The sequence below is a fragment of the Chlorocebus sabaeus genome, chromosome 28 (assembly GCF_047675955.1).
Source record: "Chlorocebus sabaeus isolate Y175 chromosome 28, mChlSab1.0.hap1, whole genome shotgun sequence".
Lineage (NCBI taxonomy): Eukaryota > Metazoa > Chordata > Mammalia > Primates > Cercopithecidae > Chlorocebus > Chlorocebus sabaeus.
The window spans coordinates 19,654,403-19,676,793 of NC_132931.1; the positions used below are offsets into that span (position 1 = coordinate 19,654,403).

General features: G+C 52.7%; 1 protein-coding gene across 11 annotated transcripts in view; it reads left to right on the plus strand.

Annotated features, from left to right (window-relative positions):
* The window catches only part of MAD1L1 (mitotic arrest deficient 1 like 1), a 423,430-nt gene that overhangs the window by 208,382 nt on the left and 192,657 nt on the right, over window positions 1-22,391 (plus strand). For all 11 annotated transcript variants that reach the window (XM_008018861.3, XM_037995244.2, XM_073012878.1 and 8 more), the window contains one exon: window positions 15,136-15,276. In XM_008018861.3, the coding sequence (XP_008017052.2) occupies window positions 15,136-15,276 (141 nt within the window). The remainder of the gene's footprint in view (window positions 1-15,135; window positions 15,277-22,391) is intronic.

Sequence of the window (22,391 nt, forward strand, 5' to 3'; positions counted from 1 at the left end):
CATCTTAGGAGGAGATCACATACTTTTTTTTTATTCTTCTGTGAATGGGTATTTGAATTTCTTTATTTCTTGGCTATTGTGACTAACACTACAGAATGGGAGAATATATCATCTTTTGTTAGGTATTTGTATTGCAAATGTCTCCTCCCATCCGTAGCAGCTTTGCACTCTTTCTAACTCAACAGGAATTCTTAATTTTAATGAGATCTAATTTATCAATCTTCACCTCCCTTTGTGGCTGTGATTTGCGTGTGTCCTGTTTAAGAAAGCTCTGCCACCCTCTAGGCTGTTCCAGGGTTTCACTCTTGTCTTCTTGGTGGCTTTGCTTCTTCACACTGACGGTGGCACTGCACAGCCTTGTTGCCTGCGCAGCCTTGTTGCACCGCGTGAAGCTTCTTTTTTTTTTTTTTTTTTTCATTTTTCTTGCCAACGTGGGTATCCAGTGGACTCAGCACCACTTACTGCAGAGCTGCTCCTCCCCCCTGTGCCACGGTGCTGGTTACACCTTCACGTCAGCTGGCTCTGTCTGTATTGGCTGTTTCTGGAATCTGTATTTGTATCATTGGTGTGTTCATCTCCTTTTGGCAAAACCACAAGTCTCCATTCCTGAGACTGTTAGAGTCTCGTCACCTGATGGGTTGGTGGCCCTCTTTGCTTGTCTGTGTCCCAGCTGCCCTGGCTCTGCGTGGCGCTCCGCCTCGTCGCGTAGATTTTATAGCTCAGCCTGTCGGTCTCACCAGCAGACTTGCTAGAGTTTTTATTGAGAATGCGTTGATTAAATGACGTCTGCCCAATATTGAATCTTCTATTCCATGGACGTACTATATGCTAACATGTGTTTAGATCATACTTATTTTCTCTCAAAATTGTTTCATAATGTTTTCTGGGTGGGCATATCATAGGTTTTGTTTATTATGAGTAATTATTACTCATACTACATGCATGTTTGTATTTATATGTAGAAATCTAGTTGAACTTTGATTCTTGACTTTGGTCCTGCAGCATTGCTAAATCTACTTTTTTTTTTTTTTTTTTTTGAGACGGAGTCTCGCTCTGTGGCCCAGGCTGTAGTGCAGTGGCCGGATCTCAGCTCACTGCAACCTCTGCCTCGCAGGTTCACGCCATTCTCCTGCCTCAGCCTCCGGAGTAGCTGGGACTACAGGCGCCGCCACCTCGCCCGGCTAGTTTTTTGTATTTTTTAGTAGAGACGGGGTTTCACCGTGTTAGCCAGGATGGTCTCGATCTCCTGACCTCGTGATCCACCCGTCTCGGCCTCCCGAAGTGCTGGGATTACAGGCTTGAGCCACCGCGCCCGGCCACTAAATCTACTTATTTTAGTACTTTGTTTGTAAATTATATTGACTTTTCTGTGTTCATAATCGAGTGATTTCATAATAGCTTTCATTGTTTTCTCGATCTTCATACCTTTCATGCCTCTTCTTGTCTGATCTGCGGCTTAGCGTCGCCAGTGCTGTTTTGAACAGACGGGCTGATAGCTGGTGTTTGTTCTGCATCCTCAGAAGAAAAGCTTTCAGCATTTCACTGCTAAAGATCATGCTGATGACTTTAGTAAGGAAATCCTTTTCAGATTAAAGTTCTTTCTATTCCTCATTTGCTAAGAGGGTTTTGCTTTTGTTTTGTTTCATAATTTTTATTGTGAATAGATGTCGAATTTTAATCAGATGTCTTTTCTGCAAATATTGAGATGATCATTTGATTTTCTTCTATATTTTGTTAATGTGCATTAAATTAATTGATTTTCAAATGTTAAACCGAACTTACATTCCAGAAATAAATGAACATGGCCTATGGGTTACGCTCTGTGTGTAATGCTTTATTTGGTTTGCCAATGCGTTAATTAGGGATTTTGTATCTGCATTTATTGGAGAGAAAGGTCATTAATTTTCATTTCTCAGAATGTCCTTTTCAGGTTTTGATGTCATGGCTTTTCTGGCCTCAGAAAATGTTAGCAAGTTCTGTTCGGTTGTTTCTGTAATCGTTTTATAAGGTTGGTGATATTTCTTCTTAACAGCTTTGCTAGAGTGTGTCAATGAAAGCATCCGGGCCTGGGGGTTTCTTGTTTAGAAGATTTTAAATTTGGGCTTGATTTCTTTTAATAGCTTTGAAACATCAGATTTTCTTTTTTTTCTTTATTTGGTTATGATAAAAGTTAGTTCTTTTAAAACTTCGTTTTATCAAAACTTTAAACTTCGTTTATGTAAAGTTGTTTATTGTCATGTTTTTAATATTTTTGTGATCTCTAGTTATGTCTTTTTCAATATGGTTATTCGCTTATTTATTCTTTTTACTCTGTCTCATCAAGAGTTCATCAATTTTTTTAGTCATTTGGAGGAACCATCCTTTGGCTTTATTGATTCTTTCCCATATATATTCTATTTCATTAATTTGTTTTGTTACTTCTTTCTTTGAGTCTAATTTGATGTTATTCTAACTTTTTGAGTTGTATATGTAGATAATTGATAGTTATCCTTTCTTACAGTGTATGCATTTAAGGTTGTCAATTTAGTTGCGTACCATACGTTTTGATGTGTTGTATTTTCCTTATCCTTAGGTTCAAACCATTTATCAATTTCCATTGTGATTTTTATTCTGACCAATAGGTTATTCAGAAATAAATTTCTCAAATTCCCAACATTTGGTGATTTTCAGGTATCTTATTGATTTCTAGCCTTATCTCCCTGTGCTCAGAGACTATCCTCTGCATGACCCCAGTCCCATACAACTTACCAAGAAGTGCTCTATGGACCCGTCGGAAGTCAGTTTTGTAAACGGCCCATACACACTTGAAAATAGTATGCATTGTGCAGTTGTTGAGTGCAGTGTTTTGCAAATAGCTACATCTCCTTTGTTAATCATATTCTTCATATTTCTTTAATGATGTTTTTTCTCAGCTCCTGCAAGGATTGTATTGAAATTTCCCGTTATGATTGTGAGTTTTGTCTATTTCTGCTTTTAATTTTGTCAATTATTGCAGTATGTCTTTGGATGCTGTTTTATTAGGCACATATAAATTGTGAATTATCTTCCTGGTGAATCTTGCTTTTTGTTATTATGAGACATTCTTTATCTCTGTGGATTGTTTTGATTTTTAAATCTCCTTTGTGGGATATTAATATGGGTATGTCAGCTTCCCGTGTTTAATAGTATCGACACCTTTTGCTTTTTCACTTTCCATTTTGAGCATTTTTAAATTGTTTCATTATAAATGTAGTATACTGGAAATATATAGTATTTATATTCAGCCTAAAAATCATTTCTTAGTTGAAATATTTAATCTAGTTGTAACTGATATAGTTAATGATACATTTGCATTGAGATTAACTATCCTAATAATTTCCTTTAGTTTCTATTCCTTTTTTTAAAAAAAATCTTACTTGTTGAATAAATATTTTCTTTGTTATCGTTATCTTGTTATGTATACTTTTTGTGTGTGTGTGTGTGTGTGAGACGGAGTCTTGCTGTGTCGCCCAGGCTGGAGTGCAGTGGCCGGATCTCAGCTCACTGCAAGCTCCGCCTCCTGGGTTCACACCATTCTCCTGCCTCAGCCTCCCAGGTAGCTGGGACTACAGACGCCCGCCACCACGCCCAGCTAATTTTTTGTGTGTATTTTTAGTAGAGACAGGGTTTCACCATGTTAGCCAGGATGGTCTTGATCTCCTGACCTTGTTATCCGCCTGTCTCGGCCTCCCAAAGTGCTGGGATTATAGGCCTGAGCCCCCACGCCTGGCCATATGCTTTTATGTAATTTTAGTGGCTATGTTGGTGATTATAAGATAGACTATAATTATTTACTTACCAAAATCTAATAAAAGTAATACTTCTTTTCCTTCTAGACAGTCCAAGCATCTTAAAATCCTTTCTTCTGTTTCCATTTGCTCCATTCATAGGCTATTGGTGTAGAGTACTTGATTCATACACTTATGTGTTTGAAAATGTACCGTTTTTATGTATTCATTTATATGGACACATTTCTAACCCTTTTTATTCCTCTGTATTGCCACCTGTATCTCTAAGCACCCATCTGTGATCATTTTTCCTCTGTCTGTAAAATACCGCTTGTTTCCTTTGATACAGATTTCATGCTGAGGAATTACCTGATTTTCTTGGGGGGAAGAACATGTTTAATTCACTTTCATTTTTGAAGAACAGCTTTGCTGGGTATAAAATCATAGGTTATCACTGCCTGTCCCACTCGCCAGCCTACAACCCTTTGAACCTATCATTCCACTGTCTTTTGACCGCCACTGATTCTGCTCAGAAACGACTGTCAGTCTCACTGTTGCTTCTTTTAAGTTAATCTGTCTTCCTCTCCTCTCCTCTTCCCTAGCTCTTTTGATTGTTGTCTTTTTGGCGGGAGAAGCGTTGTTGAAATGTTCCTCTAGATCTATAATTTTTTAATTAATAAAGTTTGTTTTCGGGAGAGTTTAAGGTTTACAGAAAAACTGAGAGGACAGCATAGAGCTCTCATATGATTCCTTCGACGGTACAGTTTTGTCTGTCACTGAAGTCTTACATTACTGCGGTACATTTGTTACAGTTCATGAAACGGTACTGACATATTATTTTTAACTAAAGCCCATAGTTTACATTAAGGTTTATCTTTGTATGGTATGTATCTTTCTATGGATTTCAATAAGTTCATAATGTTATGTTTCACTTCTGTTCTCTGGAAGAGATTTTGGAAAATTGGTATAATTTCTCATTGAAGTAGTTGGTAGAATTCATCAGTGAAGCCATCTAGGTCTGGTGCTTTCCTTTTTGGGAGGTTATTGATGATCAGTTTGGTTTCTTTTCATAGATACAGCCTGTTTTTTTCTGACTGAACACAGGGCTACGGTTGTCCCCAAAGTGACTGTAGGGACAGCCACAAACCCGCCTGAGATGGAGCTGGCTGGGATTCCAAAGAGAGAAGCACTAAACACTGAGCGATCATTCAAAGCGTTTATCGGGGAACTTGCTTACAGAGGGGCAGCAGCTTCCTGTGACCACAGCGAGACCTGAGTATGTCTCCAGGGAGGGGTCGCGCTGTGGGGTCTATGTGGGAGTTGAAGGCAATGATAGCAACATGCTGATCTTTCTGTGTTTCAGGCAATAATGGGACGCTCACGCCCACAGGGGACGTATGCAGCTGCCTGGCTCACGTGGTGGTGAAGGCCCTCTGTGTGTCTCAGTCAGGAACGAGAAAGCGAACTGGGGGTGGGTGGGCCCCTAGAAAGACCCATTCAGGTGATGTCTTCCTCATGTGAGTTTTGGTGGTTTGTGTCTTTCAAGGAATTGGTTCATTTCATCTAAGTTATCAAATTTCTGGGCATAGACTTGTTCGTAATGTTTCTTTATTACCCTTTAGATGTCTGTAGGATTAGTAGTGATGGCTTCTCTTTTACTTCTGATGTTAATAATTTGTGTCTTCCCTTTTTTTTTGTAATGTTGATTAACTTGGCTACAGATTTATCAATTTTAAAGAACCAGCTTTTTTGTTTTGTTGGTTTTTCTCTATGGAGTTCCTATTTTCAGCTTCATTGTTTTTTGTTGTAATTTTTATTATTTCTTTTCTTTTCTTTTCTTTTCTTTTTTGAGATGGAGTCTTGCTCTGTCACCCAGGCTAGAGTTCAGTGGTGCAATCTCAGCCCACTGCAACCTCCACCTCCCAGGTTCAAGTGATTCTCCTGCTTCAGCCTTCTGAGTAGCTGGGATAGCAGGTGCATGCCACCACACCCAGCTAATTTTTGTATTTTTGGTAGAGACGGGGTTTAACCATGTTGGCCAAGTTGGTCTCAAACTCCTGACCTTGTGATCCGTCCACCTCGGCCTCCCAAAGTGCTAGAATTACAGGCGTGAGCCACCGTGCCTGGCCAATTTTTATTATTTTTTCTTCTTACCTTAGGCTTACATTGTTCTTCTTTTTAGTTTCCTAATGGGAAGCTTAGACGATGGATTTTAGATCTTTCTTTTTTTCTGACATTTACATTCAATGCTATAAATGTTCCTCTAAGCATGGCTTTTGTTTCATCCTACAATTTTGGTAGGTTGTATTTTCATTTTCTTGTTCAAACTATTCTTTTTTTTTTTTGAGACGGAGTCTCACTCTGTCGCCCAGGCTAGAGTGCAGTGGCCGGATGTCGGCTCACTGCAAGCTCCGCCTCCTGGGTTTACGCCATTCTCCTGCTTCAGCCTCCCGAGTAGCTGGGACTACAGGCACCTGCCACCTCGCCCGGCTAGTTTTTTTGTATTTTTTTTTAGTAGAGACGGGGTTTCACCGTGTTAGCCAGGATGGTCTCGATCTCCTGACCTCGTGACCCGCCTGTCTCGGCCTCCCAAAGTGCTGGGATTACAGGCTTGAGCCACCGTGCCCAGCCCAAACTATTCTTAAACTTCTCTTGAGACTTCTTTGATCCCTACATTATTTAGAAGTAGATTTAGTCTCCAAATATTTTGGGATTTTTCCGTTATCTTTCTGTTACTGATGTCCAGTTTAATTTTAGTGTGGTCTGAGAGCTTACTTTGTATGCTTTATATTTTTTAATTTCTTTAGGTGTGTTTTATGGCCCAAATGTGGTCTGTCTAGGTAAATTTTCCACGTGAGTTTGAGAGGAATGTATATTCTGCTGCTGATGAAGTATTCTGTCATTGTCAATTAGACCCAGTTGATTGATGATGCTGTTGAGTTCTGCTGTGTCCTTACTGATTTTCTGCCTGTGGGATCTGTCCGTTTCTGATAAGAGGGTGTTGAAGCCTCCAACTGTACAGTGAATGGAGCCATTTCTCCCTGTAGTTCTTCCAGGTTTTTCCTTGCGTGTTTTGACACACTGTTGTTAAGTACATGTGTGTTAAGGGTGGGCATGTCTCCTTGGAGAAATGATCTTTTTATCCGTATGGCGTGCCATTTTTCATGCCCGATAGTTTCCTTGTTCTGCCTGAGATTGATCAAGCTGCTACACCGTTCTTTTGTGTGGGCTTAGTGTGGTACAACTTTCTTCCTTTCCTTTCAAAGTGTGTTTATATTTTAAGTGGGTTCCTTATAGGCAGCATATAATTGGGTCTTGTTTTTTTAATCTATCCTGACCATCTTTTAATTGGTGTGTTTAGATCATTCACATTCGAAATGAGCATTGATACAGTTTATTTAATACCTGCCATGTTTGTTACTCTTTTTTACTTGTTCTTTCTTTTTTTAAAATCTTCTCTTCTTTATCTGCTTTGTTTAGTTTTAACTGAGCATGTTATATGGTTTAATTTTTTAATTCTGTTAGCACAGAATTCTTTTTTTTTTTTTTTTTTTTTTTTTTCTGAGATGGAGTTTTGCTCTTGTTGCCCAGGCTGAATTGCAGTGACGTGATCTTGCACCACACCCAGCTGATTTTTGTATTTTTAGTAGAGACAGGGTCTTGCCATGTTGGCCAGGCTGGTCTTGAACTCCTGACCTCAGGTGATCCACCTGCCTCAGCCTCCCGAAGTGCTGGGATTACAGGCATGAGCCAAGCACAGAATTACCCTAGAGTTTGCAGCATGCATTTAGCACGAATCTAAGCCCATGGTCAGATGGCCTTTGACCGGGTCACAGGCAGCGTGGGCGCCTCCTGCAGAGCACGCCCGTTCACCTCACCTCCTGTGCCACCTGCTGCCTCATTTCACCTATCCCTGCGCCATCGTCAGCCGACACTTTGCTGCTCTTATACCTTGAACAATTGTCCATTAGATGAACAAGACTAAGGAAAGTAAGCTAGGCTCAGTGGCCCACACCTGCAGTCCCAGCAACTTGGGAGGCTGAGGTGGGAGGATCACTTGAGCCCGAGAGGCAGAGGTTGCAGTGAGCTATGATCACACCACTACACTCCAGCCTGGGCAACAGAGTGAGACTCCGTCTCAAAAAAAAAATGATAAAGTAGATTTTGTTTTTCCTTTATTTGTTACTTCTCTGCTCTGTCTTTCCACATAGGTCTGAGCTTCTGACCTCTCATTGGCTTCTCTGGAGGATCCACCTTACACTGCTTACAGGGGCCAGGGCTGCGAATGACGAATCTCCCCCAGTTTTTGTTTGTCTAAGAGAGTGTTTTTTGTTTATTTGTTTGAGATAGAGTCTTGCTCTGTCGCCCAGGCTGCAGTGTAGCGGTGCAATCTTGGCTCACTGCAGCCTCCGCTTCCTGGGTTCAAGCGATTCTCCTGCCTCAGCCTCCCGAGTAGCTGGGATTACAGGCACCCATTACCAAGCCCAGCTAATTATTGTACTTTCAGTAGAGACGAGGTTTCGCCACGTTGTCCAGGATGGTCTCAGACTCCTCTGACGCCAGACCATCTGCCTGCCTCGGCCTCCCAAAGTGCTGAGATTACAAGCGTGAGCCACTGTGCCCTGCTGAGAGTTTTTCTTTCTCCTTTCCTCACGGAAGATCATCTTGCTGGATGCAGAATTCCAGGCTGGTGCTGTTTTGTTTCAATACTTGGATACCTCCGTCCCCTCTCTGCTGCTTGAGTGGCTTCGGTCGGGAGGTCTGATCCATTTCTTACTCTCTCGGTTGGTAATGTAGAGCTCCCTCTGCTCAGGGTGTCTCATTCTCTGCAGGTGGATATGATATGGCTAAGTGTGAAGTTTTTGGTATTTTTCCTGCTAGATGTTCTCTGAGTTTCCTGGATCTGGGATTTAGTTTCGACAAATCTCAGCCATTATCACGGCAGATACCTCCTGTGTTCTCTCCTCGCCCCCTTCTCCTTCTGGTTTTGCTGTGGTGAGTAGGTTCCACCTTCACGGTCATCCCACTGTTCTTAGATCGCCTCTTCTTTTGTTTTCATTGCTTTCTCCTCAGTGCATGTTAGCATGGAAAGTTTCTGTGGACCTTTTTTTACATTTACTCATTTATGCTCCGATCTTTATTTTTATTCCTAGACTTTCTACGTATGTTGTTTTATTTTTTTCATTTTTTATGTTGGTTACTTAGCTTGCTACTTTCAGTTTTAGTCTTTCTACTGTAAGCATTAAATTAATACATTTTCTTCTAACTTCTTCATTCTTGAGATTGTGCCACTTCACTGTGGCCTAGATGACAGAGCAAGATCTTGTCTTAAAACAAAAAATTCTTTTCACTTAGGCTGTCGTCTCAGATGAAGTTTCTCCTGTCTTGCACGTGTTTCTAACCAGAGCCTGAAGTCCGTCCGATGTGTTCTTTCCTTTGTATCTGCCCGCAGCCACCGGGTCAGCCTCCCTCCCAGGAGGCCCCTAGACTCCGGTTACCTGGGCAGCCCGGGCAGGGGAGAGAGGACCCCAGGGAGCTGGCTTTGCTCTCGCTGGGGCAGGGTCCTCATGGCGTTCTGCTCTAGCTTGTTCCCATGGTGTCAGGGCCGGGCGTTCCCCTGCAGCTCAGTGTCACAGCTGCCCTGTGCCCGTGGCGTGCTGGCCTCTGAAGGCTGCTGGGAACTGCAGGGTTAGAGCTGCAGGAAGGTGAGGGTGGGGCCGCAAGGTGCTGGGTCCAGGTCCGGGTGCCTGCCTTGATGGGAGTGCCAGGGTCACGCTGGGGCTGTGGATAGCAATCCCGGGCCTCATGAGTTCCTCCTTCCTGCTGTCCAGAGCGGGGCTTAGTGCCCCCAATCATGGAGAGCTACTTCCAGTGGTCTCACCAGTGAGGCTGTCCATGGTGCTGCCTCCCCGGGCTGGGCGCTGACCCCATGACTGCAGGGCGGCTCCTCTGTTTGCAGCACCGGCCGGGGCTCTGCCCCTCCGTGGTCTCAGCGGTGGGGCAGACACAACAGCTCGCGGCCACTGAGTCCTCTTCCCTCAGCCCCGTGCCTGCCTGGCAGTTTTGAAGATCAAATGAGGTAACATGTGCTTAAGTCATATGTAGCATTAGCATGCTGTGCTGATGTCACCAATTAAAATCTGCCTGAGTGAATCATAATTGAAAACAGTCAGTTGTCAGAAAAAAAACCTTGTTAGGGGCAGCAGGCCCAGGAAAGAGAAGCGAGGGAAAGACAGGAGACAAAGCGTTCTGGGGTTGGTTGGGGGCGGCCAGGGCATCCGGCCCGGGAGCAGGTGTGGGCCGAGCACGGGGGCGCCACCTCATGTGCACTCAGCACCGTGTCAAGGCATGGCCTTGCGTGGGGGGTGGCGAGGCGAGGCATGGCCTTGCGTGGGGGGTGGCTGGGGCTGGGCCAGCCAGCTCGACCCCCACCCCCAACCTCTGTGGCCGCAAGTGACCCTCCCTGCTGCCCTTCCTGTTGACGGGTTCTGTTTCCATGTACTTACTAATCCTGGTGCACCTTTAAGCACCCTTTGGGGTAGTCATGTCCCCATTTTGTACAAGCAGGGTGGGTTCAGAGAGGTTAGGTCCCTTGCCCAAGGGCGCACAGCTGGTCTGTGTGAGATCGGAGCTCAGGACTCTGACCCGCGTGGGTCCTTCAAGGCACTTGTTACTGCCGCTTTCGCCTGTCATCATGTTCTCGAGGGACCCCACAGACGCCGGAGTCCTGCTCATTTGGGAAATGACTAGCCGGGATGAGGGGTTCAGAGAGAGGTCTCCTGCCTCTCCCAGCCTCCCTCCCACCAGGGCCTTCTCCTGGGCTGGGGCGATCTTGCTGCTGGGGTCACGGCAGACCTGTCCAGGCTGGTGACTGGGGGTCTGGGGAAAGAGTGGGCAGAAGACTCTGGGGAGGCGGGCGGCAGCGAGGAGAGGGTGCTGGTGTTGGTGGGCAGAGCCGCGCCCGCAGCCCCGCGTTCCCGCCCGAATCGATTCGGTTTCTTGTGGTGACTCCATGCGTCAGGAGAGGTAATTAGAACAGGACTTTTCAGCTATTTATGAACATACATTTCCTTTTCTAAAACAGGGGAAGTTGTGGAGTGACTAAGAGCTGGGTGGAGGTGGCTGAGCTGAGGTGGGATGGGCTTGGGAAGAGGCCCTGCGGAGAAAGGCGCATGTGCAGAGCACTCTTGGAGCCCTTGCAGAACAGCCTCGGCCTTGGGCTAGAGTGGGCGGAGGGAGGGAGGCAGGCCCACGGCACTGACCGTGGAGGCCGGGTGGGAGTGGGCAGCGGAGGCTGGGTGAGGGAGAAAGAAGATGGCTGAGGGGCTGCTGCTTCATTGGAGGGGCCACGAAGTACTCATCTCACCTCTGGGCTTCTCTGGAAAGTGGGGGTTGGTTCAGGGGTTCTGAAGAGGGGTCTGTGCATGTGAAGCCGCCTGTCTGCCTTTCACAGCCCCTTCAGGCTGCTGCTGACTCCCAGGAGGGAAGCCCTCTGTGCCCATGGTGTGGGCTTAGGCAGTGCTGGGCGCCTGCCTCACCAGGCGTGGCCATGGCCAGGGGCTGTCCCCTTTGTGCAGGAGATGCCTGCCCCGCCTGCCTGCTTTCCTGGTCGTCTTTCACGAGCAGGTGCAGTCATAGTGGAAGAACCAGGTAGACAGCAGTGAGGACGTCAGTGACGACCGTAGCTGCCGTTCATTCATGGCCCGTGTGTGCAGGTTCTGTGTGCCTGGATTTCTGTGCCATGCTGCATTTGAACTTCACAGTGAGCCTGAGGTGCTCTCTGCCCTCTGCTTTATGGTTGAGTGTCCTGAGACTCAGAGAGGCTCATTATTTTTCCCAAGGTCACACAGCTAGTTAGTGTCCTGGTAGGATGTGGGCTGTGTTGGGTGTGTGTGTTGGGTTTGACTTGGGAGCTGGCCTGGGGATGCACACCTCAAGTGACCGCTGCTTGGGGGCCACAGGGCTGGTCTCTGCCCCCTGCGGTGCCTCCATCCATATCCCCCCCCCGCCCGCAGCACCTCCGACAGGGCCGGCCTCCTGCAGTCTCCCGCTCCTGCGGGTGCTCTCGCCACGGGCAGCCCTGGTCTCTGTCTCGGCTTCCTGGCCTCGCTGCTCTGTTCTCCCCTGCCCTTCCCAATCCCAGGCCCAAAGCTGTGCCCTGGGTTTCTTCCTCCAAGGGCACTGGGCCCTGTTCTGCCCACTGTCTTAGCCCCTGCTGCCCAGGTGCCCTGCCCCCTGCTGTGGCGTTCTCAGCATCTGTGGGGATCTGTTCTCCCGTGGGAGTCGTCGGTGTGCTTGGGGCCTGTACTCAAAAGCTCCGTGGTAATTAGCGCACTGGAGCACCCGCTGATGAGGGGATGAGCGTCATTATCTCTGTCGCTCTTTTGCAAGGGTCCTCTGGGCGCCTACTCACGCGGTTCCCTCTGATTGGAGTGCCCTTCCCCACCGCTGCCTCCCAGGGCGCCCAGATCCTTCCTGCAGCCTCCCTGAGTGAGCAGCCCCTCTGCCCGATAATTGCAGGCCGGGGCAGAGCCGCCCTCTACTGACACTTCTCCCGGCCCCCGTCGGCCGGTGTATCCAGGGTGCCGACGCCCATCCTCAGCTGACTTCTGCCAGGTGATGCCGACTGCTCGCATTCTCTTCACGTGGCCGTTCGTTGCATGACGAGCACATTCTATTCCTTAGAACCAGGACATCTCTGTACCCAAGGAGGAGCAGCCTGTGGACAGTGTAACTCTACTGGGTGCTGCTTGAATGAGTCTGGGAGGCCCTGTCAGCACCGCCAGCCTCCTGTTTGTTCAGCAGTTAATCACCGCATTTGTGGAGGTGGAAATGAAGCGGACTTGCCCATAAGTGGAGCCAGCTGTTAAAAAGCCATAGCAAGTCACCCACACCGTGCCTGCTCGTTCACTCCCAGTGACAAAACAGTTTCTTGGAAGGGTCCAAACAACAAACTTTCTAATACTTTTCTTCTGTGCCAGCCAGTGCTAGGCTGGAGTTGGGCTGGAGAGAGCCGTCATGAAGGGAAGCTCTCAGAGATTTACCGATCAATAAAGGAGGCGATTACAGCTTGTTTACCGAGGGAAGTCCCCCGTCCTGGCCTTGCACGGCATCCGCACATTGGTGCTGACAACTCCGGTAACTGGCTTGAAACGATAAAAGTCAATGGGAAGATATAGGATTTCAATAAGGTTATGACACGTGATAAACCTCCCTGTGCAAACAAATTTTCCACAGATATGTGACCCGTTCCAGTTGGATTTGTAACTTTAATTTCTCACTTATTGAATTTTGAATTTTTTGTCATCAACTAACTATGAAGTCCACACCAGGGTGGCACCTGTGTCCCCGGCTCAGGAGGTGGCAGGAGAGCCCCAGATATGGCGGCCTGAGCTCCAGGGGCTTCTGAGAGAGCAGGCCGGGGTTTCCTCAGTCCCCGCAGCCTCGCCCTCCTCACCCTCCTCACCTCTGGGGGATGGACAGAGGCCTGGCAGGGGCTCAGGCAGTCATCAGTGCTGGGGAGCACTGGGTCGGTCTCTCCTGAGAGCAGGGCGGGGCCTGGGCAGGGGCTCAGCTTGTGTATGTGCAGACTCAGGAGGCGGCGCGGAAAGGACCCTGGTAGTTTTGTGGACTCCGTTTCTGGGTGGGGGTCTTGCTCCCCAGGCTGCCTGATGGAGCCAGTCTCTGTCAGGGCCATGAATTTGCCTTTTCAGCCAGTACTGGTGGGGACAGTCCCCACAGCTCCCCTGCCCTCACCTGGTGGGGAGCACGCTGGCCGCGACCCAGTGCGGTGGTGCAGGGCTGGGCTGGAGCATTGGTCCTTTCCCAGCATGTATGTTGGGAAGGGGCATGGGCCAGTGGAGACCATTTCCCGGGTTTGTGAGGTTCTTGCTCTCGCTTTCTGAGCACCGGTTGTTTCCAGGGCAGCTGGCTGGACAGTTCATTCCTGATAGCATCAGTCTTCATGGCTGCCCTGTTTCCCATCTTATCAACGAAGGAACTGAGACTTGGGGAGGGAGCTTGAATAGCTGGCCTCAGGACAGAGCTGGGGCTTGAACCTGCATCTCGTAGCTACCTGTCTGCTTTCTCCTGGGCTCTGCTACCCCAGCATCCTCATCCCCTGTCTCTCAAGAATGGGCAGAGCCCAGCAGAGGCTACTGAGAGCATCAGTTAGATGTCCCTGGGGTGCCTGTTAGAAGGCAGATTCCCAGGCCCGCCCTGAATCTACACCCAGGGCATCCGGATGCCTGTGAAGATCTGGAAGCTGCCCTCCAGCACACCTGGGCATCTGAAGGACGGGCTCCCTGATCATGTGGGCTCCCGCAGGGCGGGCAGGCGGGAGGAGGTCCCCAGCCTGCGCCTGAAATCGGCTACGTCCAGACTCGGCGTCTGAGGCCATAAGGGTCTGGGGACCGTGGCTGAGGCCCGCACCTGGGGCAGGGAGTGCAGGCAGCTGGAGGCCAGAGGGAAGACCACGCTTCCCCGCAGTGGCATGTCCTTTGTGGGGGCTGTCCTAGCAGCTCAGTTCCCAAGCCATGGGCTCCCGCCGGGTCCTGGGGCCCCTGATTGGCTGACTCGCTGTCAGCGTGTCAGGCAGGACACAACTGAGCAGGGGTTTCTGCCCGGCTCTAAGAATCAGCCCTGACACTGTGGTCAGTGTCATCCCAGGAAGCTGAGCTCTGCTGGACCTGGCTGCTGTGTGGGGGCCTGCGTGCAGCCTCAGACATCCTGGGAGCTCTGTGGGAAGATAAGGAGCTCACAAGCCCAAATCTGAAAAGTGAGGACTCGGCCTTCCCGAGAGCCCTGGGTGGTTGGATGAGCGATGGGTTGCCCGTCCCTTTGGAACGGGCAGCTTTCTGGTGCACACTGTGTCTCCTCCCTCGGCAGGTCGGGGCAGAGGTCCCAGGAAGAGGAGGACTCACCCAGCTCTGGGCCTGCGCGCTGTCGTTTCCCTGGGCCCAGTGTCACTGGGACTTAGAGGAGTCATGCAGACCCAATAGAACAGGCTGGGGTGGGGAACCTGGGCTTCTGCCCACTGTGCACCCTCGCCCTGCGTGTGCTGTGTCCACAGGGGCAGAGGCCGCTGCTCCCAGCCCACCCTGTAGCCGTACTGCTGGTACGAAGTGGAGCCCATGCCCGCCACAGTAAAGGCCTGACATGGTCAGAGCGGGAGCCGGGGCGAAGCTGGGGCTGCTGGCATTGACTGGGTCTGGGGACGCCAAGCTCCGGGGCCCTCTTCACCTTGGTGGGTGGGCTCTGGGTGCTGGCCTGGGTCCTCACGAGGGAGCCTCCCACATGGCGCAGCTCTCGTGGGGCCTTCCCTGAGCCGTCTCCATCATTACCTCATCCCCCGCCCCGGGTCCTAACCAGCTGCCCTCTGTGTCCACAGGAGCGGGACGGCATGCGGGCCATCCTGGGGTCCTACGACAGCGAGCTGACCTCGGCCGAGTACTCGCCCCAGCTGACACGGCGCATGCGGGAGGCGGAGGATATGGTGCAGAAGGTGCACAGCCACAGCGCCGAGATGGAGGTGCGGGGCCACGGGCGTGGGGCTCACGTTGCCGGGTGGCCTTCCCCTTGGTGGGCCTTCTCCCTGGTGGGCCTTGGCAGAGCCGGTGGGGGTTGGAGGTCTGGTCCCTGTTTTTTTAGTTGCCGGCCGGCAGGCGTCCATCGGGGAGGGTGTCCACGGGCTGCTTCCTCTGCACGTGGATCCATGTTAATTCTCATGATGGCACCTGCAGCGTCCTCAGCTGTCAGAGTGTCCCAGGTGGCCCCAGCCTGCAGGCAGATGACACACAGACAGTGCCCCTTTGACGGGTTGGGACCCCTCATGATGCCTGTCAAAGGGGCACTCAAGGTCCTTCCCCCGTGAGGGGCATCTGCCGAGGAGACCTGGTCTCCAGGTATTCAGAGTTGTTGCCAGGGCTCTTGTCCCCGCTGCTGGGGAGGCTCTGCTGGGGCCTGACAGGCAGGGCATGAGGCCCAGGGCTGCCCAGCTCGCTGTGGAACTGGGAGAGGGGTTCCTCCTTCCTGCAGCCTGCATCCCTCTCCTGGCTCCCAGGTCCTCCCAAGAGAGGTGGCCTCAGCCTTGGCTTCTGCCTTTTCCCTGCCCCGTGGGCCACCGTGACACTCTGTTCCCTTGTCTAGCTCTGAACAACTCTCACCTGTGCAGTGGGAGGAAGGAGCTGGGGATCGTAGGGCCTGGGCGGAGACCACGTCCACACTCTCTGTCCACACTCCCCAGGCCAGGGGCTCCCAGCACGCCATTCCCAGCCTAGAGTTTGAAGGGCCCATGTTCTCCTCTCGAGGTTTGCACCACTTCTCCTTGGGCACAGCACAGCCCCACCTGGGCATGGTGGGATACGTGCCAGGGTCTTCTGGCCTCATTGGCACACGCCGCCGGATGCCTTGCTGTTCAGCTCTGCGTGGCCCTTTCCCTGACTACGCAGTCTCACTGTCACCATATCCTGCGGAGTGCGTGCTGTTGTGACCTGAATTTGCTCACGAGAAAACCCAGGCCTGGGGCAGTCAAAGGACATGCCCAGGTCACCGAGCTGGTGTGTGACACCGCCAGGCCATGTCTTGGAGGGCCTGGGCCTGCAGTGTCTGCGGGCACAGCCGAGCTCTGTGAGCTCGTTGGTCTCAGGGCTCATGGTGTCTGGGATGGGCCTTGGTGGTGGAGGCTGCGGTGAGATGGAGATGCAGATGAGGGCATCGGTGTGGCCTGTCGCCCTGTCATAGGCTGCTGTGTCCGTTCCTCCTTCATCCAGTGACCAGCTGTAAGATGACCTGGGTCCACCAGTGGAGAGCCAGGCTCACAGGTGTGACCACAGCCACCTTCCGGCCAGGCTGCCGAGCACACACAGCAGGCCGGGCCCTGTGTCAGGGAATGTCCGACAGAGCCTCTGGCCCCTGGAGCTGAGCTGCTGGGCAGGGGAGACATTTAATGAACAAACATAATTCACGTAGGATGTTAGGAGGAGCTGAGTTTCTGGAGAAAGGATTGTAATGGAGGGTCTCAGGGAGCCGCGCTGCATGGCCGTCCTGGCGGCTGATCAGGGAAGATGGGAGGAGGAGGTCGTCAAACTGCATCTAGAAGGTTGCTTGGCAGATGGTTCAGTGGTTTAGAGGGGGCACGGGCACAGAGGCTCAGGCACTGGGGTTGGCGTGTAGCGAGAATGACAGGTCCAGGCCTGGGGCCTACATGCACTCCCTACCCCTTGCTCACATGTAGGCCGCACCAGAGGGCCCTGGGGCTATGCTGTGTCCCCACCTATGGGGTGAGCCCTCACCACCACACATGGCGAGAGCGAACCGTGGGTCTGGGACCACCCTTAGGCACTGGTACTGCCCCCTGGTGTGTTCTTCTCATGCCCAGCCCCCTCTGTCCATCCTCCTCCTTCCCGCTTGTGGCTTTCCTTTCTGTGTCCAGCCACCCCGTGCGTGCAGGGCCTGCTGCTGAGGGCCGCACACAGACCTTTGGTCCTCTCAGGAAAGGCTAGCTCCGGCTACACCTGGGAGCTGTCATAACCCTAAGCGCGTTAGTAGCAATTTGATTCCAACACCCTTGGCTCCCTGTGAGGTATTAATGAAGAGAGATTTGTGGGGAGGGTCTCTGACCCCTCCTGCCATCCCTGGCGTTTTTCACGTTGAGCGATTTCTCCAGCCTGTGTTTGCCCTCTGCACTGTGATTGGCTCATCACAGGCCTGGGGTGGGCACATCCAGTGTCCTGGTTCTGATGTCTGGTGTTTTGTGTGATGAGACGATCAGGGCTGTCAGGGACCTCAGGACTCATTGACCAGATGCTGGCACTGTTTGGGCACCGTGCTTGCCCCCTTGCCGGGCAGCTTGGAGCCTCGGCCCTCACCCTGCTAGTGGGATGTACGTTGGGGACTCTGCCCCTCCCTTCCCATGGTGGGGCAGGTTACTCCCCTTCCTCTCAGTCTCTCCTGGGGTTTCAGGAGAATTAGGCACGTGGAGGAGTTGGGCCCAGCAGACCGGAGCAGGGTTGGACTCTACCAGCACTGACTAGTCCTCACTGCAGGAGTTCACGTGGCTGGTCCTCCCCTGAGCCCTCACAGCCCCCTCTGCCCATCCCCCTGAGTGCCTCCAGAAGCACGCCGGCACCTGCAGACTCCCCCCATGACCCCACCGCACTGGCCCGTGTCTGTGTTGATGCAGATAACCATGGTCTCGGCTGCTGGCACAGATCCCAGAGAGGTCTTCCGGGCCTGTGGCTGCTCCCTGAGCCTGTGCAGGTGCCACTGCTCTCTGGGGTCTGTGGAGCAGCCACCACCACATCCTGCATGACAGCGTGACCTGATGCCTTGCCTCATCAGAGAGGGCACCGCCACGTCAGCCCTCTCCTCCCAGGAGCCTGGGAGAGGCGTCCTCGCCCTTCCGCCGCAGCGGGACCAGGTCACCTGTGGAGCCTCTGCCCTGCCTTTCTCTGAAGCGACAGTCGGGCGGGAGGCTGGGGGTGCTGGCAGCTCCTGGGCTGGGTTCCTGCCTTGGGGGAGCATCTGCTGGGGGCCCCCCAGCTCTTGGCCCTCCCCATGGAGGTGGTACAAGTTTGGGAGAACGTGGCCCCAACTCTGGGAACTAAGCATGTTTGCAAGGTGAAGGTGGGGGCCCAGCAGGAGCGCCATGCTCCAGGGAAGGCTGGGGCGCGGCTGCACATGAAGTGTGGCAACGGTGGCTGCGCCCTTTGTGCACAGGGAGCCCCTGGGGCAGGGACGCCAGCCCAAGCCAGGGATGTGCCCGTGGAGGGCCAAGGGGCTGCTCTGGAGACCCTGTCCATGCCGCCTGTCTCTGGCTGTTGGTTTCTGTGAGGGGCCTGTCTCCTGTTCTCCCCACGGTCAGGGGTTGGGGGTCCACCATCCCCCCAACCGGGGAGAGCTCCTGACCCCGCGTGGCTCAGGTCCTCCCCCCCAGCCCCCCACCTCCCGCTCTCCCTGCTGCCTCCACCTGGTTTTTCTTTTTGTTTCCCGTCTCCTTTTCCCTTCTTGGTTTTCTTTGTGTCCTCTGCATGTCTGTCTGATAGTTCCTGTCTCCATCTTTCCCTCTCCCTTGGCCTCTGTTCACCTCTCTGTCCCCTGACACGTTCCTATGTCCTCTGACTTCGGGCCCCGCAAGCCTTCCCTGGAAGCTTGCCCAGCACTGGGCCTGCCCCTGGGGAAGGCGCCTCTCGGGGCAGATGAGGATCTGCCACCTGACGGCCAGGTGGGCGTAGGGTAGTCGCTGGCGGGAGGACGCGGCATCGATCCAAGCGTGGTTCCCTTCCACCCACCTGTTAGCTAAGCCGGACACACCAGTCCATCCCCGTCTGCTCAGCCGGACACACCAGTCCGTCCCCGTCTGCTCAGCCGGGCACACCAGTCCATCCCCGTCTGCTCAGCCGGACACACCAGTCCGTCCCCGTCTGCTCAGCCGGGCACACCAGTCCGTCCCCGTCTGCTGAGCCGGGCACACCAGTCCGTTCTCATCTGAACCATGTTTTCATTCCAGCAGAGACTTTGCAGGAAAACAGAGTGTTGAGCTGGGAGAACCCCAGACCCGTCTGGTGAAGTTTTGCCATCTTGCATGGTGTTATTTATTCCATTTAATAAAGTGGCTGCAGGAGCTGGTAGCGTGTGTCAGGAGTCCTCTGTGGACGGAGCTATAAATACGCAGTGCGCGCCACCTTGATTCAACACATCGGCCTGATTTGTGTTTCCGATTTATTTAATTAAAACGGATTACTGCACTGCTGGCCGTGTGGAGGGTGTGGAGAATCCCCGTTTCAGGTTGCAGTGACTCTGAAGTGGATCCTGACAGTTTAGGTGGAAGTGGCCGTCATGGTGTTTCCGGCTTCCCTTCCTCCCTGTGGCCTCCCAGAGGTTCGGGCAGCTCTGCAGTGCTGTCACTTGGCTGCCACGGGTGGTCTGGCTCCAGGAGGGCCGCGGAGAGCCTGGTCTTCAGGGCCTCAGGCTGTTCACCAGGCCCGATATCTGTGAGTGTATTGATGATTGATGATCTGTTTCCCACACCGAAAGAACGTGAGATGACTGTACTGTACAAAGCAGAGATAGAGCCAAAAAAAAAACAAAAAAAACCGAAAGTTAAAAATCACACAGTGTACTTAAGAAGAGTGGACCAAGGGGTTTATGGAAATCGCCCTGGAGTCTGGGCTGTGGGAGCCTCTGCTGTGTGGCCGCAGGTCCTTAGTGGGAATCGTGAGGTGCTGGCTCCATTCCCAGAACGGGGCGTCTGTGCAGTACAGAACCGTGCTGATCCGGGCTCCCCGTGACATGCCGGTGCCACCCCAGACAGCACACACTTTGAGCACCGCTGCCCTGCACAGGAGCCGACCTTGCTGTGCGTGAGGAATAAGCCCAGGGCAGGCTCTGTCCTCTCCACCATGGGAGGACCTGCTGCCACCCTCAGAGCATCCCCCAGGGCGGGCGTCCACCCCATAGCCTGGCCCCTGACGGTGCGCTGCCTGCCTCTCGTGCTCTGTGGCCAGCGCTGGGCTCACAGCCGTCCTCAGGCCTCCACGCAAGGAGAGCGCTTCTGTGTACAGCCTCACCTGGGGACAGGTGCAGGGGCTGTGGCCTGGGAAGCCCTGTGGGGACCCTGTGGTGTGCTGCCTCCTGCTTCTTCACATTGTGTCACAAGCCACCAGGAGACCTGGCCAGGAAGGTGGAGGCCTGAGCTTCCGTCCCATCCTTTTCCACGTGACCATGACTATGGGTGGGGCTGCCTTCCCCCAGCTCCAGCCTTTGCACCGTGTGCAGGGTCTGTGCCTGGTGCCCCCCGGTCCTCCCCAGCCCAGCTGTCCTGTGGCCGCTGGGGTCTGTGGCCGCCTGTCGTAGCCGTTTTCTGCCATGTCCTGGCTGGCAGGAGTGTTGGATCACAGGCAGCAACTTCTCACCTCAGGATAAAAATAGCCCAGCCGAGGCCTCTGTGCGGCACCTTGGTGGTGCTGAGGGCTCCAGGGCTTGGGGCTCGTGTCTGAGCACACGTAGCCACCCGGGACACGTGGTCCCACCCAGGAAGAGCTGTGTTTGACCCTTCAGCCGCATGGGTGGAGGCAGCTCTGTGGTCACTCGGTGCCCGGGTCCCCACAGCCTCCGCACCCCTCAGTGCTCCCTGGCGTGTGCCCCTGAAGCTTGGCTCTGAGTGGGCTTGGTCTCTCCGGGGGAACCCGAGCACCACGTCTGACGCTGTTTGGGATGGAGCCGTGTTCCTTCCCACCTGAGCTTCCTGCGTGTCTGCACCCAGCCCGGGGTGGGCTGCGGAGGAGGGGCTGAGGCTGGGGAATCGCCTGGCCTGCCCTCAGGAGCCTTGGCATCTGGTCTTCCCAGCCGTCAGCCTAGCCCCAGCCCCAGGCCTTGGGAAGCCCCCTCTCCATCCCACTGTCCCCGTATCAGCACAGGCTGCACCTCCCACTGCCTTGCAGAGCCAGCCTGAGCTTGGGGAGCTCTTGTCTCCGAGGTGAGGACACTGTGGCCAGGCCCCGGGGGCTCCACCCGGTCACCCAGGGAGTGAGAGGTGTCTGTCCCCGAAGGTGGCTGGGGCAGCCCCACAGTCAGTGCCACAGTGCACGGCCCAGGGTGTTTCCACAGGGGGCGCTCTGCTGCCCCCCCACTGCCTCCGTCACAGACGCAGGTTCCTGGAGGAACCCTCCCGAGACCAGCCTGAAGTTGCGCTGTCTGAGGCCCTGCGGGAGCTCCTCTCCAGCGCACACTCGGGCCGTGCCAGCTCCTCGCCCTTGTGAGTGTGGTCCTCCCCGAGCTCTGGGGATTCCACGTTTTAAAGGCAGCTTTATGGAAATATAATTTACACTCAGTAAAATCCCCCAAGTTTATCTGTGTGATGTGATCCATGTTGACAGTCAGTTTCTTTCCACCCTCGGCTCGTGGAGGCCACCGGTCTGGGGCCTGTTGTTTCGGGCTTTCTTGGAACTTCATGTAAATGGAGTCCCACGGTTGCTGCTTCTGTCATCGCTGACTGCACAGTGCTTTGGAGATCCATCAGCGTTGTATCAGCAGCTCATTTACTTTTATTACAAAGTAATTCTCTGTCCTGAGACTCTACCAAAATGGTCTGTCTGTTCACCTGCTGGTCCATACGAGGGTGGTTTCCTGTTCTTGCCAGTTAGGGACAGAGCTGCTGTGAGTATCTGCGTGCCAGACTTCCTGCGAATGTGGGTTTCCATTCCTTTGGGCTCTGCATCTAGGAGTAGGAGTGTGGACTTTAACTTCTTTTTCGGGGGAGACAGGGTGGGGGCAGAGTCTCGCTCTGTCGCCTGGGCTGGAGTGTAGTGGCGTGATCTCGGCTCACTGCAGCCTCTACTTCCCGGGTTCAACTGATTCTCCTGCCTCAGCATCCTGAGTAGCTGGGACTACGGGTGTGCACCACCACACCCGGCTAATTTTTGTATTTTTAGTAGAGACTGTGGGGCTGCCCAGCCACCTTCGGGGGACACACACACCTCTTACTCCCTGGGTGACTGGGTGGAGCCCCCAGGCCCACCATGTTGGCCAGGCTGGTCTCAAACTCCTGACCTCAGGTGGTCCTCCCGCCTCGGCCTCCCAAAGTGCTGGGATTCCAGGCATGAGCCCCCGGGCCGGGTCCTAACTTTTTAAGACGTTGCCAAATTC